Source organism: Athene noctua, chromosome 4 (genome assembly GCF_965140245.1).
Source record: "Athene noctua chromosome 4, bAthNoc1.hap1.1, whole genome shotgun sequence".
NCBI classification, from domain to species: Eukaryota; Metazoa; Chordata; class Aves; order Strigiformes; family Strigidae; genus Athene; species Athene noctua.
In genome coordinates, this window is record NC_134040.1 from 29580230 (window position 1) to 29599346 (window position 19117).

At 37.5% G+C, this 19117-nt stretch overlaps 1 protein-coding gene across 2 annotated transcripts in view; it reads right to left on the minus strand.

Moving 5' to 3' along the window:
• Positions 1 to 2447: 2447 nt before the first annotated feature.
• The window catches only part of NFXL1 (nuclear transcription factor, X-box binding like 1), a 51712-nt gene continuing 35042 nt past the window's right edge, over positions 2448 to 19117 (minus strand). Inside the window, exons 19-22 of one of the 2 annotated variants that reach the window (XM_074904751.1) lie at positions 15442 to 15546; positions 14079 to 14165; positions 10608 to 10661; positions 2448 to 5689 (exon numbers count right to left, since the gene is read on the minus strand). In XM_074904751.1, the coding sequence (XP_074760852.1) occupies positions 5516 to 5689; positions 10608 to 10661; positions 14079 to 14165; positions 15442 to 15546 (420 nt within the window). In that variant the 3' untranslated portion in view covers positions 2448 to 5515. The remainder of the gene's footprint in view (positions 5690 to 10607; positions 10662 to 14078; positions 14166 to 15441; positions 15547 to 19117) is intronic. The other variant, XM_074904752.1, reaches the window with a different exon arrangement.

Sequence of the window (19117 nt, forward strand, 5' to 3'; positions counted from 1 at the left end):
CCGCCCCAGAGCCGGGGCTGGCCATCCCGGGCCGGGCCACTGGGTCCATTCTGCCGCCGTTCCCGGGCGCCGGAGGGCCCGCCCGCCTCGTGGATGCTCTTTATTTTAGGTTACGGTCATGCAGCGGCTTTCGCTTCACCCCAGGCAGAGGAAGTTTCGCGCCCCCAGGTTGTGCAGCGCTTCCCCCGTAGCGCGGTGACTCGCCTGGCCCCGGCCGACCCTCCTGCGCTCCAGAAAAGGGGCTGAAAGTGGCGCCGGGCGCTGCCGCCGCCCCAGCAGAACCGGAGAGGAAAGGGCTCCGGCGGGAGGAAGTTCGCCCGGAGCCGGCGACAGGTTTCTCCAACTCCTTGCGCGTGTGAGGCTGCGGCCCCAGCCCCCCGGGGCCAGGCGCGGCCGCCGTGCCTCGCCCCCGCCGTGGGAGGAAGCGGCGGCCGGGGACGCTGCACCTGTCCCCTGCCGGGACCGGCCCCAAGCACCGGGGAGCTGAAGGGGGGGGGTGTTTTCACTGTGCAGCGTTTAGCGCTTCTGAAACGCTGTCATTCAAAAGGTGAGTCAGAAGACACCCAAAAATGTGAGCCGCTACCTCGACATGAATATGGTTTCTATCCCTGGTCACCACTCTGGGCTACCTAGCAGGAAGGATGATTATATATGTCTAAGATAAACATAACTTTTTTCCAGCTTCTCAGATATCTTTATTTCTGTATTTTCAGCTTTAGGTCTTGCCCCTTTCTGATTGTGTGCAAACTTTACGGTGCAAAGACCCGGCACTCTGTGCTTCCACATTGCTGCTGTATGGGAGTAACTCCTGCTCCTGGTAACTCAGTCCTGCATTTTTTTTACCCAACCAAGCAAAGTCCCCTCTTAAGGAAAGCACTCTTAGTTTTAAAACAATTGCACAAATAATAGGAAAAGCATGGAAAGAGACAGAAGCAAAAACATTCATGCAAAATCTTCACCTTGTTTAATATGAAATATTGTAATGCTGATAAAAAGAGAAAATAAACCATAGTTATTATTATACTTACTACAGTATTTTAGAGACTAGTTAGCCCTGTCAAAAATTACAACTGAAAACTGAAATCTGAGAGGAGCAGTACATGGCTCAGACTGCAAAGCCAGCCTGGCCTTGGATGGAGGATGGCTTCTCCTCAGTAGTAGAACTCTGAATTCCAAACCCCAAACCAGTTTTGACTCATCTCATACTAATTTCCTTAAGTGGGGGAGCCATTCAAATTGCAGTTTCATGATGACAAGATTCAGCCACAGTGTACAGCACACAGAGAAAGCCTAAACTGAGTTCTGGTTTTGTTAGCAATTTTATGGAAATCACTGCATGAGAAACAATTATTTAGATTAATTAAGCTACAGTTCCCTCAAAGTATGACTTCTTTCTAGAGAGCTGCCATTTAGCCTACCTTATGACTGACTTTAATATGTCACAGAGCTCATACTGAAAAGCTATCCCTAGTTTCTGGTAGCATGGCATATAAACATTTTAATAGAGTCCAAATAACTCATTAACATGTAACCATTAGTAGAAAAAAACAAGCATGTTTCATCATCTTATAACAAATATAACTTCATTTTTCCCCCCCCTAACTTTTCCCCTGCATTTCCCTTCCTAGTAAATACAGACCACTACAGTATCTTCATTTTATAATTCTTCAGAGTGATTGACTGATTTAATTGAGTAAGGGCAGACACAAACAAAAATTTACATTCATGAAGCAAGAAAAGGGAACGACTTAAATGCCCACAGATAATGACTGGTAATGGGATTAAATCAGTGCAGAAGAGGTATGCCTGAACTAAATGAAACTGAGGACAGGGTTGCCCAGAGTATCCACACAAGAACACTCCACCCTAAAGCACGCTACAGAGAGCAGTCACCACACAGATTAAGCTTCCAGTGCCTCGCACAGGGACGTCCTTCAGACCAAGCATCTCTGTGCTTCAACCCCCCAACACACTGGCTCACCATGCGAAGAGCTGGCATAGAGCTGATAGGCTTTGGAGCCTGAACTACTGAGATTATAAACTCAGAGCTCAGTGCTTTAAAGCCACAATCAAACACAGAAACTTTTATGAAAAAATTTTGGTGCTATCTGCATAGTAACATTTCCTTCTGTAGTAGTTAAGGTCAGGAAAAATGTCTAATAATAATCAGTATTTTCCTCATATGAGGAAAAAAATAAAAATCATCTACTAAAACCCATTCCCCATTTGCTTCATCTTAATCTCCTTCCCCAACCCATTCTCACAGTTTTGTCAGAGTAGTAACATGAAGGAAGGCGATTACATAATTCCAGCATTAATCTGAGCAGTAAGAGCTATTGCTGCCAGAGAAGTGAACAAAAAGCATGCCTAAAACTTCCCCTGCAGTATGTCAGTCGTCATTACGCGGGAGAAGTTTGCAGCTTTATGACATCAGTCCTCGAGAACAGTTTTTCAAGTTGTTTTTGATGCGTTTATTGTCTGACTTGATTTTTACATTAAATTAACACACAAATCGGCTTTGTTATTGTTACAGGGAATAAACTTGTCCAAGGACTTTCCAACCCAAAATATATTGACAACCTGTAAGCACCTTGGTTCAGCAGAAAAATGAATATTCACCAGAATGCATTCTGAAGCAGGAAAAGCCTCCTCAAGTTTTTTCATTTTACACATAAATATTCTGCACGCTAAGTATCCTTATGACCAGGCTTCTCTCTCTATGTAACTTCCCTTCAGCAACAGGTCAGATTATATGATTTAGTTGACTGTATACTTAACAATATGCATTTTTTTTCCTAAACTATTAACATTAAAAATATCTGCTCATTGTATTATGTAACAGTACATTACATTTCAGTTTCTGAAAAAAACGCTACCTTCAGTTCAGCATTTCCTCTCTAGAATTACCATCTTTCATTTGTAATGAGTAACAAAGGATTTTATCTGTACCTTTTACTTCAAAGGTTGTCATGCTTGCAACATGCAGCCAAAAAAAAGGGACAAAAAACCCCTGTAAAAATAATTTTAAAAACCAGATAGAAACCAGTGATTTATTGAACTGCAGATTGCTTGAACCCCCACACTTCTTTTATGCCAAGAAACAAGTATCTGGTTCAGCAGGCAGACCAAGAGAGTGCAAATGACTCAGATGGTTGGATAAGATATACTGAACTATTTTGAATGAAGTTTTAAAAATAGGTGTGTCTCACATATGCAAGGTTCAGGAGATACAAATCCTTTAAGAAAGGGAATATGCCTACTCATACATTTGTATGGATGGAATCAATTTTTGAAGATTAGAGTGCTTTCTTATAATAAAGATGATCAATGAGAAACAAGTCTTTTCCTCTCCAGTATTTCATACAAATACAGCAAAATGCGCAGAGAAGAACACTAATAACTACTTTAAACATGTAACTCAGGTGCAGTTAATTTTTATAGCTCTGTAGAGAGAGGTTTCTTCTCTTTGCTGTAGAGGCAAGGATAAACTTTCCATTGTACTTGTTTTAAAGAAAAAGCTAGCAGTAAATAGAAACATTAGTTACAGTCCTGTAAGATAAAGCTGTTTCCACAATGGTCTCATTCATGTTGATCTGCGTATTTCAGCTATAAAGGTATCTTTTTGTATTTCTGGACAATACAACATGTTTTACTTCAGCTGAACAAAAATCCCTCTTTTTCTCTGTGCCAGAAGAGTTACTGGCATAAGCAGTCACATAATAGCATCACCTCACTTGGTTAAAAAACACCACTTATATATGGAATTATCTTCCAGGCATTAACATTATAGAAAAGAGTTAAATTAACACTATGGAAAACACTTTGTTCCTTAAACTAGAAAATAAAGAGAATTCAACAGAGATACAACCATGACTGCCTAGTGTAATTTCAATTAATCTACAACTTCACATACTAATGTCCTTACACATCATGACAGAAGTAGTATGCATTTCTAGAAATCAATTTTTTAAAAAAACCATAAAATAGTATCAAATAGCAACATTTCATGCTAAATATTGCCAAGTTTTGCTTATCTCTCTTTTCCCCAAACTTAGGTGAAAAAATTGAAATGTGATTTTCTCCTTACTTTGTCAATCTATGCAATCTAAAAATTATTGCTTTTTGCAGCTTTTCTATTTTTTTTCTGCTGCTGAACCATAATTACAATTGGCTATCAGGTCAAATAAATACTGGGTCCCTTTATAAGTGGGCCAAAATCAGCCAAAAGAGCTTTCAACCAAACCACAATCTTCTCTACTAATCCACAGAAATGGTCCCACTGATTTTGCAGGATTTGTGATGAAATTATATGCCTGAATTACAAGGGCAACCTAATGCCCTTTGGCTTTGAACCTCATCTTTTACAGGATCTTGTAAGCACTTTTCAGTTACCCACGATGCTCAAGGATCAGCATAAAATTTCCAGATTATTTAAAAATTTAGTTTTCTGATTTCCCCTGCTCCTGAATTTAACTTGCAGTCCCTCAGCTGAGACAGCATAGCTTCTCTAATAATCCTGAAGCTGTGTAAATCTTTCAGTTCTACAAACCAACGATATCCCAAAAGCAAGGTATTCTGAACTGTCAGTAAGAAAAATATTTAAACATTTAAAAGATTAGCTTGATAGTTTTTACATTAGCAAGCACTGTCCAGATGGCTTCATAACTTATAATTGTATTGTTACACTATTCAGGTATGTTTTTGCACATGTGCAAATATTCAAATGTGACATTCATCTATAGAAACAGTCAAGTGATGCTCAAGTTCAATTTCAAATTGCTTTTCTGCTGTTGGCGATGGGGACAGAAATGAGAACACATCCTTGTACCCTGAAACTACTTCACATCTGTGTTCAGCATATGCATCTTTCCACTAAATTAAGTCTTCAGTTAGTTTGATTTTGGGGAAACAACCACCACAAAACAAACCCCACAGTCTGTAAGGGGGCCCATTTTATTGTTTGTGATACAGATGACTTGAGAGACAGTTCACACGTTCTTTCTCTCAACAATGTTGATATGAAGCCCCAGAATATTCAAGCCTAAGTGGAGTTCCCCATTAGTTTTTATAATTAAAACTGACATGAAGCACAGAAATTATTGTGTGATACAACATAAAGACTAGCATAAGAATACTAATCTTCAATAAACCACTAAATTGTTTTCACAGGAAACAAATATTCAATGAAACATTTTATACTAAGCTATTTTTAATATTATGAAATGGAGACAAGTAACACAATATTTAATAGATGTTATCAGGCCTCAGTCAGACTAATTGTATCAGCACTTCAGTGTAGACTAAGATCTACTACTACTTCTGGTGTCTGAACGCAGTTTTGTGCTGTGAATGTAGTAACACAAAAGGAGACATTTCTTCCCTTCTCTGCACTTTTCTTGGCAAATAGTGTACATACATAACCTGTGCATATTAAGTTCTGTTACACATGGACTAACATTCTAGGAATAATAGCTACCTAAAGCCCAACTGAGGTATATTTAAATATTGAGCTGTGTCAGTCATTGTAGACCATGAGCCATGCAACCATCACAACAGCAACTCCAAACACTGGCAGCATAATGAGGTTCTTGTATTTTTGCCACGATGACTGTTCAACTTCTACTTCATCCTTTCTTCTCTTATTCTTTCTTCGTCCTTTTAATCTGTTTTCAAAAGCTTCCAATTCAGCCTAGATGAAGAAAACCAGAAGTAGCTGACATTTGTGTGAGAATTAAAAACAAGGAAATGCTCAGATTTTAAATAACATTCCCAGAAACCATTTTATTAAAATAACTGGCATCCAATGGAAGTTACACATCTCTTACAGATGAGATGGTAGCACTATATCCCACTTCACTTCCAAGTATTAAACCATTGTTTAGTTTCCTATAAAAAAACAATGCCAAAAATGCAACCAACTGAAGTTTTACATCAGATTTTTAACTCCGGCTGAATATGTTAAGCCAAAATGAGATTGTTATTTCCATGAAATATGTTAAAAATACATTATTTCTACTATTAAAGAATCTTCAAAGGCCTCCCCCCCATAAAGATGTGCTCTCTGCTAAAAATAAATTAATAAAAATCTCTAGCTGTTCTTCAATTTTTTATATTTTGCATGTTCAGCTAAATTTTAGATTAATAGCTGTAATCTTAGACATGCTCAAAAAGATTCCATTTGTTAAGTGTTATAACTTAACACTTGGTCACTCATGACTGTAGTAGGTACATAGTATGCTTTAAAAGAAAGCACATGCCCTTGGGCCCAGAAATGAATCAAAGTGACTGGAAAAAATAAGAATGCCAAGCTTTCACCCAGAACTGCAGTTTCAGGGTGATGCCTGGAATGAACAGTAGGATCCTCTGATCTCTGTTCCTCATCCCCCTCCACATCTTTTTAAAAGCATATCAAGAGAATACAAACAAAATTCATTTTAGGGTACAAAGCTGAAGTAAAACTGGAATCAGACAGCTTGGAACAAAGTGTAAGACTGGCATGAGAATCTAATGAGGAGCCACCTAATTGCTAGGAAAATCAGAAAACATGCTCTAAGGGAGAGCTGAGACAGGCTAAAACCAGAAAAGGTCTGATGATAATCTGGATTTTTGGGTAGAGTTGTCAGCTACAGGAGAAAGCATGGGACAAGGAGCTAGGAAGCAGAGAGACCACATGAACTGAACGAAGAGAGAGATGGGAGCAGCAGAATGCAGCAAGCCGGGACAGGCTGGACAAAAGGCACAAGACTGAGCTGAAGCAGAGGAAACATGGACAGTGAACAGAGACAAAGCCTGGCCATGACAGCAAATAAATCTACATGACTGCTATTGCAGTGCTGCCAGGAAGAGAGGGACTAAGACAATAAGGTAGGTGCATTAAAGGAAGAAGAATAAGACTGTTTTGGGAAATGGGCAGAGGAGTCGTCCAGTAAATATAATTTTCCTTTGGAACTCAAGATTGCCTGATGTCTGGTCTTCCTCTACTGACAGCAAATAATTGTCAGAGTTTCACAAAGCGGATCTTACTTCCCTTCTTATGCCAGATACCAGAGGGAGAAAGGAACCCATTTTGATGTCTATTCCTTCGGACCTAACAAAGGCAGAAATTGTTGGCACTTCTCTGATGATATGGGAGGAAAGTTCTGACAAAGTTCCACAGTCTGCTATTTGAAACAAGATTACTTTTAACTAGTTAATCCTCCCTTAGAAAAGCAAAGTATTTTAATGAAACTGGTTTTGGAAATCTAGTATCTGGAGGCAAATGCAAAGTTCTTAAGGTTTTATAAATGAAATACTGCCATATTATTTTACACAGACACTACATAAAATTGGGGGCTCCTACAGTTATTATATACTTGTGATCCGTAAATTTTAAAAGCTGAGTGCTCCATGAATTGCAGTAATCTGAATTAAAATATAGGGCTTGAACAATTACATAACAGGTACTGAATTGCCTTCCTAGTGATCTTTATAAAAACCCAGCTAAAAATAAAAACCCAGCTAAAAATAAATACATGATAAAAAACAAAACAGACTGAAAAAGGATTTGGGCACAGAATACAAGACAGAAGCCATCACTACCTTTAAAAAGCTACCTAGAGATTTTATATAACTGTCATTGTTCCCAAAGTGTCACCTCAATGATCTCTGAATAATAAAGTAATGGTTGTGCCCAGTCTTCAAACTACCTTAATTTTCCAAGCAAAACAGGCTCAAGCTTTTTATTTAAGATTAAGAACCTAACTTCTTTGTGTACAGATGTATTAAAAGTAAAATAAAATGCATTTATTTAAACTGTATACTCAAAATAATTTTATGTCAGATAATATCTAGTATTTTTCAGGTACTAGATTTCACTCCTTCATGTGTTATTCTCTATATTATTTTTGCACTGGAAGGAGTAGAAGCCTCATGGGGAAATGTAGCTAAATGAATAAATAACAGTGAGTATAAAGACACAAAGTGTATCCTGGAATTGCAGGTCTTGTACTGGGGGGGAAGCATTTGACTTTTGTAACTTTTAAGGAGCTGTTAAAAGAAATTTATTTCTAAGAAAAAAAGGAAACAAAATCTTTCCTACAACTCATTAGAATTCAGGTTTGAGACCTCAGCTTTCGGTATTGAAACTCTTCACTATTACCAATTAGCTCAAAAATTTAATCTTTTACAGTTGAGTGGGACTGAGAGACTTGCTTGGTCTGAATTATTAAATAATCAAAGAACTCATCTTTTTTCCACCTCTAGTAACTGTGAGAACCCTGGCCTCACAGGGTGCCTCTGGATTAGATGCAGAGGGAAATCTTTGGCTACTAGGGCCACAACCAGAAGCCTAACCAAGCAGCCTCCCTTCCACTAAGAAACAAGCGATTCCATCTGTAACTGATATTAGCAGAAGCTGCTACCAAATATAGCAAATACAAATATAAATGTGTAGACTTATCAAAACACTAATTATTTTGTATATAAAGGGTTTAATGAAGTATCAAACAAAACAGGTTTCAAGAAGCTGTGACTAACAGATGAACTGTCTATATAAAAATGTGCTAATGAGATCAGGAAGGTGGAAGATGCAAACTTTTCTCAAAAGGGAGTATACTCAATGAATATATACTCTTAATGTGACCCAACACCTATGATAGTGATGTCCTCCAATTTCCATCACCAGATGGCAGATTATGAGATCAAATCAGAAGGGAATCAATTTTAGATAAAGGCCTGCAGTAGCTGAAGTTAGTACTTGTGTGTAATTCTAGAGCCTATTTATTAGTTATTGTTGTCCTATTTTTTTACTGTTGTTGTCCTACTGTTTGCTATTGTGCTGTATTACTGGCCACTCAATTAACTTTTAATAGGTTTTATTATATATAGGTGAAGTCTTCTACCTCAAGCTGCATCCATCACAAAATCCGTACACAGAAGCAGTTGCCATATATTGCGCTTTTTTCTCAAAATGACTTGCCATATATTGCACAGTGCTAGACTGTTAATTGTGAGACTTGAGTGAATGTACAAGTAGAAAGCAACAGTGGTGTGACTGCAGAGAGAAACAATCACTGCTGAAAAATCAAGACAAAAATAATGGTGCACACTGTGCTGATGGAGTGAATCTGCTACAGTTTCAGAGGAGTCTCATTACTGAGACTTTACTAGAGGGACTGTAAATTAAGTGATTTTGAGGCAGAAATCATTAGTAACTGGGATGCCTTCTGGAATGCATGAAAACACAATTGGTGCAATACAAACACCAGGAAATTTGAATTTCTAGCTCTAGGATTGTAAGCACGTTCTTTACATGTGTAAATGTCCATTAGTACACTTCAATGCTTCTCTTGCAGAACCATCAGCTACAGATTACCTCTGCCTAACAAAACATTTTAGACATCTGTACACAAGCTATGCTTCCTGACCTAAGTACCTGAACTAACATTTCCAAGGTCAATTTAGAGAACAAGAAGATTAGATGAACTGTCTGTGAGTTGTATGACGGAATATGTGATCGACATTGCAGACAGGTGAGGCATGAATGTAACAATAAATACTACATGATCACAAAACTGTGCCTGGTCCCCTGGAAAAGAGGTACAGAACCACATGCTCTTCCTGCATGATAAGTAGGCATACTCCCCTTTGAAAAACAAAAGCAGGCCTTGCTAGAGCACTGGTTGATAGATCTAACACTTTCATAAATAAAGTCTCTAGGCAATTAATCAAAGTATGCATAACAGAAGGTTTGACTCACAGAGAAACTGCCAACCCAGATTGGGAGAATGGTACAAGAGGATTGGGTCTGTGAGTAAGCCTCCTGCACCCCCTTTCAAGCAGGGAGCGAGCTAGTGCTCTGCAATAAAGAGTGCAACACACAGGTGAAAACACTAGTATAACCTAATTCATAACTGTTGTGATAACTGAGTAAGAGGAGAGTCAGGGAGCACACATTGGACTTAAGACTATGACTTGGTGTCAAATGCTCAGGCACAGGCATGAACTGACTGGCAGGACTGCACTAAGGCTGGAGCCCGCAGACAACAAACCTGAGCTGGCCATCACACCAACGCAGTTTACGGTTATTGCCTGAAGTACGATTAGTATTAGTGTCTCCAGGCAGCTGGAACAGAAGCTTCTTGGATTACAGTGCTGACAACATACGCTCACCAATAACAGCAATTACAGCAAATACACGTTTTCTCCCCTTCAGAGATCTTGAAGGACAGGCTCATTTAGCTTCCTCATTCTTTCATGACAGAAGGGGGGAGGGAAGCTTCACCCAATACGTAAATCTATGGAAGCTATTCAGTAATTCTGTGTGGTTTATGCACTATGAAGTGATTAAAATCAAGAGTACTTAGTACTTTAAAAATAAACCCTAAACAGTTATAGTAATGCAAGATTGAAGTGATTAATTATAATTTTGCATAAAATTATTAAAATTGTTTGGGAAAACATGGGCTCTTAACCACTGTAAATCATTCACAGCACACATCTCAGGGTAAGATAACAGCTGACAGGAATGACTGTGCATATCACATTACAAACTATACATCTTTAGTTGCATGTAAATTAAATGATTTAGTAACAAGAACAAGGTGGGGAGGAAGGAAAAAGGTTGATACCTGTTGTCTTCGTTTTTCTTCTTCAACAGCAGCTTTGGCTTCTGCCTCTTTTATCTGTCCAGACATACGAAGTGATAAGCAACTGTTGTAAACAGCAACTAATCCTGTTCTCGTGTAGAGTATAATTACTCCTGCAGAATTGTTCTTGGTAAAAGTGAGCAAGACCCCTATATCAAGTGAGCTCTTAAGTTTTTGAGATAACAAAATATTCTCGAAAAAAGCTGCATCGTTTCACATTTGGAAAACATGGAACATATAATGGATGCTACAAGGTTATAAATTGAACTTCTGACTTCAACTTGACAAGCTCAACTGACAAGTATGAAGCCTAGAAAGAAAAGTTTGTTGACCAACAACCAGAAAAATTCCTGAAGACAGTTATTTTAAGTTTTCAGTAACTTTATCCTCGCTTGAGTACACTTTATACATACAGATAATTCTTATATGGGTATGCAATTTACACACACATATTTCGTTCTAAGTAAATATTTCCTGACTATTGGAGCAAAAGGAAGCCTCTGTATTTGTACTAAATATAACATATACTGAGTAATACATAACACCAAACTGCTTTAAAGCTCTTGGTGTAACACAAACCAAACATAATTTAAAATGCTCCACCATCAGAAGTCCTATGAAAAGAAGTCATGGGAGTTACAATTGATAATTCTGTAAAGGTGTTTGGTAGTGTTCAAGAAAGCAAATTAAATGCTAGAAATAATTATGAAAAGAATGGTATAGAAAAAAAAAGTCAATACGTAAACAGAAGATGCACTTGAATCTTAGCTCCTGCATTGTTTTGGTCCTGCAATAACAAAAGAATGTAAAGCCTAAACATATACAGAAGACAACAAGATGGAGTGACTTTTCCATCTAAAGAGATGGATAACTACAAGTCATCAGGTGACTAACAGGGCACAAAATCCTGAAGAGTGAAAATGCCAGATAGGAATAAAATATCAATAATTATTTTTCACAATACAAGGCATAAAATGAAATTACCAGGGGGCTGGTTCATAACAGAGGGAAGTATTCTACTCCCACAGAGGAGTTGGCTAAATCTAGAAATGCAGTGGTACAGAACATTTATAGATGCCAAAAGTTTTTGTCATCTGAAAAACAATTAGGAATGCTAACAGGAGATAAATTCAATGAAGAATATTAAACAGAAAGACACCAGCTCAAGCTCTAAGATTCCCATAGTCAGAGATCACCACAGCAGTAGTAACAGGAAGAATATACTGGGGAAGTACACGTGTCTCCCTTCTTGCGTACATCTTTTGGACCTTTAGCATTATGGCCACTGAACTGTTACCTTAGAAAAGTTAGATGTAAAAATCTGATTAATAACTTGAAATGAAAAACAGTCTTGATCCTAATAGCTGGATGATTTGCATACAAAACAGTGACAATAATGTACTAAATACGATTTAGGCAGGTGGAATTTTTTCCAAACAATTTGCAATTCAAGAGCTCTTGACAACTAAGGAGAAAGCACACCAGCCCATGCTTTAGCACACTGTAGCTCAAATGGTGCACTGGAGACAGGGTCAATAGAACAATCCTATTTACAGCTTTTCAGACATTTTCTTAAAATTCCTAAACCCTATACCAAATAAAAGAATTACTGGGAATTTCATTAATCTAGACTCAATGGCAGCCCCTCTCTTTAGAAAAGCATATAAAAGACCTTTTCAGCCATGTGCATCCAAAATCAGAAAGTCTGGTGTGGAAAGAACTGCACAACTAGTCTCCTGGTATTTCACTGCCATCTAACGGCAGAATTTCAGCTCCAAAAGATAAAGTGACACACAAATGTGGGAAAGAAAGGAACAGAAGAGCTTATTTTTACACTGGTGTGGTCATTATTTGTATAAGACACATAGTAGAATACACATAGGTGGAGGTAAGCTTAACCATTATAATCACAGTATGGAAAAATATTTCTAGAACTATTTTAATAAAAGGTACAGTAAAAGGCACATTCAATTCCTCTGAATGACATACTCACTAGGTGCTATACATGAAGAATTTTATTAAGAGTTAACACACTTTGTTTTTGGTAAATGGTGGTTGTTCTGCAGCTGTGCAAACTAAATCATCTTTGTAAATGTGTAGTTTTTAACAGACCTTTTCTGGTCTCCACATATTAAACAGTAATTGACATAATAAACTACGTTTGTGAAGTGCATATGATAAATCATTCTAGTATGTCATTTACAAGTCAACACAGGCTACAAAAAGGTGCCTGGTAGGAATTTAAATAGAACCTTATAACTTCATATAAAAACCCCAACCAAATAAATCCATGTTTTTCTGCAAGGAAGGTACACATAGCTAGGTTATGCCACACAGTAAGGCTCTGGCATTGCTTCCAGCAGAAACCTGTAGTCATTTGCTCATTGCATTAGATTGCTCCTTCTTGTGGATTACAATGTCAGGGGCAAGAAATAGCAACCAGTATCTGCTGCAGAACAGCAGCTGCCACTGCACCACGCTGAGACATGCTGCTGCATCCCAGTTCATACAGTCTCTTGTGAATTCACCTTGCTTTAGTGCACTCCATGTCCTATGACCTTACCTTCACACACTTACTGGAACTGTTTGTTATGGCTGAGATTTTCTAAAGGCATATCCCAAGAGTCTTAGCATTTGACCTGGTCATAAAGTTGCAGGATTTGGTCTATGAGGTACTTGTTAAAACTTGCCAATCAATCCTGAAAATCTGAGCAGAAGCTGACAAAAGTCAGCTTTACCCACCGAGTTTTTCAGTTGTACATTTGTAACATCCAACACTTACCTGATAAAAACCAAGCAAGTTATGTGCCAATTCTTTTTGTTTATGTTTTTATAAAAGGCTTCTAAAAGCAAGGTTGATGTGCTGTCCCTCTGGGTGACAGCATGCAGCAATTTCTTCATAAAACAGCAGAACTAAGAAGTCACATTTACAGCAGGCTAAAAAGTATCCTGCAATTGCTGAAAATTCTCCATTCCTCTGGTACGTAGTAACTAATACAGTATGACAGGATTAGACTCTTCATGCTGAACAAGTGGAGCATTCAATGGCTGCAAAACTTTCATTGGAAAGAGCAGATCTAACAATGCCCTGTGAAGTGGCCTGGCCATAATCCTAGAGCACTAATCATCAGCAATGATGATCTTATATCATCACTGATCACCACTTGTTCTCAGTGAAAGAAGAAAGAACCAGTTCTAACAAATTAAAAGAAAAAGGAAAATAACAGAATATTGTTTTAACATAGTAATTCACTGTGTTAATTAACACTGTCTACAAACGCTCTAATTCTCCCCACTAAGCCAAATGCAAGTCTGAAAAAGTAGCTGCTATTAAACAGCACATCTACTTACACCGTATTTTTTGCTGGTATTGACTTGAAAAATAATTCTGTGTTCATTTTTTCCTACTTTTCTTGAAGCAGAGAAGAAATTAAGCTACAATGGATACATTACCTCGGATGCTTTCCGTTTCATTTCCTTGCATAATGCATCGCATTCCAGTGAAACCTGGCCTTCTTTTATCTGACTGCACTGTATTTCCTGTTAAGTACAATTTGAGTAATTTATAATCATTTCCCTATATAAAATTTTAGTTATAAATCCATTTCTTTATGAAAATAATTATAAACCATGTATTTAATAAAACATTGGTTACACAGAAAATAAAGCTAATGATTAATGTTATTTGAACCTGTATTAATGCTATTTGAACCTGTATTCTGTATTAAGTTGTCCTTTTCTCTTTTCCTTCCATCTGATAAGCTAAACTGAAAGCAAGAATAAATCAAATAGTCCAGTTTAATTTCTCCTGTCTTCTCACTCGTTTGCCTAAGACAAAGTCAGATAACCTTCTGAACTCTGGCAAAAAGAGATGGCATTCAGAGTCTCTGTAACTTCACACACATTCTCTTAACTGGCTGAGATTAAAGGGCAAGGTCTGGTCATGGGGGAAAAAAACAATTATTCTCACTCATACTTTCATACTTCCTCCCCTCCCCCTAATACAGAAGACGAAAAAAAAAAAAAAGGTGGTTATTTGTAAGCAGACTGTTCAATTTGAAGCACTTGTTCTGTACATGTCATCCTTTCTCCAGCTGAACACCCCACCCCACCTGCAAGACTCTGGTTGCACAACACATTTCTTAGACAAGCTGAGAACTCTGCAGAACTGCAGCCTGTTCAAAAGGCTCAGAAATGAACTGGGTCCAGAAAAATAATTTAAGCACCTTTTAATTAAGCCAGATAATTAGTTTTTCATTAAGTCGCTATAATACGCCAAGATTCCGCATTCGCTTCTGGCCTTCCCCTCATAATATTATATAGCTATAATAAACTTCTTACTTTACTTTGTCCCTTATGATATTTAGAAGCTAAGGATGCTGATGCCTGTTCTTGCTTTTATGTTTGCATAGAAGCATAACTGATTACATTAGTTAGGGGTTCACAACACCTGTGCTTGTTCCAATTTATGTAATTATAAACTTCCCCAGTTATGGTCAGAAAAACAGATTTTTTTCTTCTCAAATTACTCCAGGTCATCGGACTATTCTCCCAGCAGAGCTAAAAAATTCAGGTGTGCTTGACGATAAAGCTATTGTAAGACAGGCAGCTAACATAATTTAGAACTAACAAGATTTTATATTCTCCAGTGAATCTTTCGGTATTGCAGCCCAGATCTTCAGCTGATGATAATTGTGATAGCTATACTAGAGTATCTGAACCGATTCTAATCTGCACCAGAGACAACCCATCCATACAAGGCTAGGAACATATATAAAAAATGCATTGTTCTCAGAACTGTAACTTAGAAATTTACCTTTTTCAGTCTTTTACAGAGACATCGGAGTTTAACCTTCTGGCTGCAGTTCTGAGGACAGCTACCTGAATGGCAAATCTCTTTACACCGGTGACCACAGGACAACTATAAGGAGCAAAAAAACACAAACAAAACACCCACACCAACAAATGACTGTAAAATTACAATCTATGAACTGGTTTTATTTCAGACATAGCAGCCTAACAGAAAAGTTATTCAGCTTATCAGTTTTTCCACTTGTGAAATAGCTGATTCTTTTTTTTTTTTTGGCAAATGTTTGCTTGTTATTTACCGTATTTCAGTTCCCATAGAACGATTTCTCTTTTATTGGCACAGCTTGATTAGAAACCAATTTCTTCTTACAATGTTTCAAGCATAGTCATCTCCACAGTAATTTAAGCAACAATTACCCTAGCTAGCTGTATGTTGGGGGAATATGAGTAGACAAAGTAAAAAGAAACTCAGAACTGAAATTAAGTGTACTGTAGCAACTTGTAGATCAGTCAACAAAAAGAGGGAAGAGTCAGAAGCAAAAAATACCACATAAGAAAATTTTGCATGTAAGAATCTTCTGAACTATGCAAAAGTCAAATACAGGTCACCGATATTCTTATCATGTCTGAAGTTATTTCACAAAATCCTAAATTTCTGCATTTGGTAGATTATCTAATTTCTGACATCTCCAAGATAGAGACTTTATTTACTGTCAGTGCAACTTTTAACATTTATAATGAAAATATTATCATTCAGTTATTGTGTTAAGAACTGAGATTGTAACTTAAATATGCCATCTTAAGAATGTAGCAGTGCTCCCAGCATTATATTAGATTTAAAAATGACAAGAAAGAAACCAAATTTTTTCACTTACTGTTAAGAACTTGACTAAAAATAGACACATGCCCATAAGAAATCTTCAAAATAATGATTTTTCATTTTCCATTACATAACCCAATACTGTTAATAACTGAAGGTGGAATCTCACATGAGACATCTGATCAATTTATTTATAGAGGTAGCTTTAAATCCCTAAACAATTTTAAATAGCATTGGATAGTGGTCTTTATTAAAAATGAAATTTCACCTCTTCACTGTCATCAAGGGATTAACACAACTTGGAAAATGCTGCAAGACATACCATTTTAAGATATATTTTTTCACATTTATTAAAAATTGAAAATGTATACATACTACACCACTTCATCCACAAGAATGGGAATACTACACAAAATAAGGTGTGTACACTTCTTGTTGATTATTAAATTTGGATTCTCAGAAGTCCATTGGAACTGGCTCAACATCTGAGCTAGAAACACATACCTAAACAGAATGCAAAGTTTTCTGACTAAAAATTATGGCACACACGTATGTATTTTCATGTCCATGCCAGTCACAAACTATTATTACACAGCTACATACTTTGCAGTTTAGGCTCATTTTCTAGGCACCGTTTCAGATTATTTCACACAGGACTAGAATAACCTCTAAGTCACCATGTTCTGTCCTACAGTCCAGTCTTCCCAAAGGCAAGCACCTCCCATGATGCCTCTAGGACTGGATGAAGTCTTACAGTCCCCCCTTCTACTGTTTCACTAAGGAGGCCATTCCAGAATCTCACTGCAAGAAAGAGCTTTTTTTTTTTTTATTTCCTATACTTGTTCTAGCCAGTCTAAACTCCTTAGCTTTTATCCTCATATTAAAATATTTCTCTACTGTCCTTCCATGAAAGGCTCTTTATTCCCATAGTATTCTCTTCACTGAATTTCAACCACCTTAAATCTATGTTTCTTGAATACAGCAGCCAGTACTGCATCTAATATTCCAAATTACATCTTAGCAGGAAGGACTTCGCACAATGCCTTAATTGCACCTTATTCTTAATAGAATATCTTCCCCAATATATCTTCAGTTCTCATTTGCATTTCTTTCCAGCTAATCATGCTGTGACAATAAAAATTTCTGCTGTCTCCTGGGAGCTTGTTATTATAGCCTTCACATGCATGGTCTTACTGGGCTTTTTTTTGTACCTAATAACATGCCCCAAATACATGTGTTCTGCAGATGCATTTCCTCAATTGTCATGTGCTGACAACACTCCACAAATTTTCATCAGAAAATTCCAATGTTTTTTGATGCCAATGTCATTACTGAAAACAATGCAAGGTCAGGCATCAGTCCAGTCCTTGGGAAAATTTCCTTATTGTTAACATCTCCTGCTCCAACTTTTCATTTAGTTTTGTTGTTGTCGTTCTGGAATTTTTTCCGGGGGTGTTGGTCTTTTTCTAAAGAAAACAGTAAAATATAAGCAGTTGTTTTCTTTAGCCCACCTTCATCCTTGTTATGAGGTTAATACCCTCCTCTGAACTAGATATTCACTAAGTGGCATTGACTCAACTGCTCTGCTGAAGCCTTATGTAGCAGATCTATTCTATTCATTTTCTTGAGACAGAAATAAAATATGGTCATCTCATCTAAGAAGGAATTCAGGTAGGTTTGTTCAGGCACAACTGATTATCAGCAAATTGATCTTGCATTTTGCCTCATTTTGAAGTGAGGGGAGAAACTTGTCTTTAAGCCTTGTACCCTACTGAGGTCAGATTCCAAGTTCTGGCTGTAGCTCAATGACTGAGTCTGCTTGCTAGAATCACAAAATCACAGAATTGTCTAGGTTGGAAAAGACCTTGGAGATCATCCAGTTCAACCATCAACCCAACATTAACAGTTCCCAACTACACCATGCAAAACCAATTATTAGCTATGGAACAACCTCTGCACAGTATAAGGGCCCTTTTCCTGGCTCCCTTCCTAAGAGCATCATACACAATAACACAGTCCAGTCTCACCTGCAGGTTATCCCACGCTGGCCAGAACAATCCATGGCCGGATATTACTTGCACCTTACTCTTCCATACTAATTAGGCACATTTCCATTAATAGTGTCCAAGCCCAAACAAACAGTCTTATAACTGACATGTCAGAGCTGCAAATTCAAGACATTAGCCCTCACCTCAACCCCCAGATGCTACTGCAATAAAAGTCTTACATTACACACCATTAGAGCACCTTGCATAGCACAGAAATATGTTTAATCCAATACTGAAACTCAAATTTACATATTTAGTTCTCTGCACAGAGCTACGTAATTTACAGCCACAGGGACGCAGGACAAGAATGAAGCTGGCAGTGTAACTTTTTTTACTCCCTCCAGTGCAAAGCCAACATTAAAAAAAAATAAAAATCAGAAAAGCAGTGAAATGAGTGGCAAAACAACATTTCCCCATGATCTCAGAAAACAAAAGCAATCCTACCACTGCTTCTACTGGATAAATAATGTAGTGGGAAAGGATTTTTTTGCTTGTTTTCAAGTGTCCATGTTGAGCTACTTGGCACTAAAATAGAAAGCATGTGCTCCTAAAGATCTTTATCACCATACAAGATTTCTTGTCAATAGCTTGTGGACTAAAGGCCAAAGTGAACACGCTTTGTTTGACATGGCAAGGCCTTTAAAAGCAAGGGATTTATCAATAATTCACAGCTCTGAAAACAAACCAAGAAAAACCCTACATATATTTTTCCTGTAGGCAATGCATTTAAATCTTAACATTATATCTGATGATGATAAAACCATCAACATTTATAGAGGCTTAACTGATCTCTAACAGAAGGTAATAAAAATAAT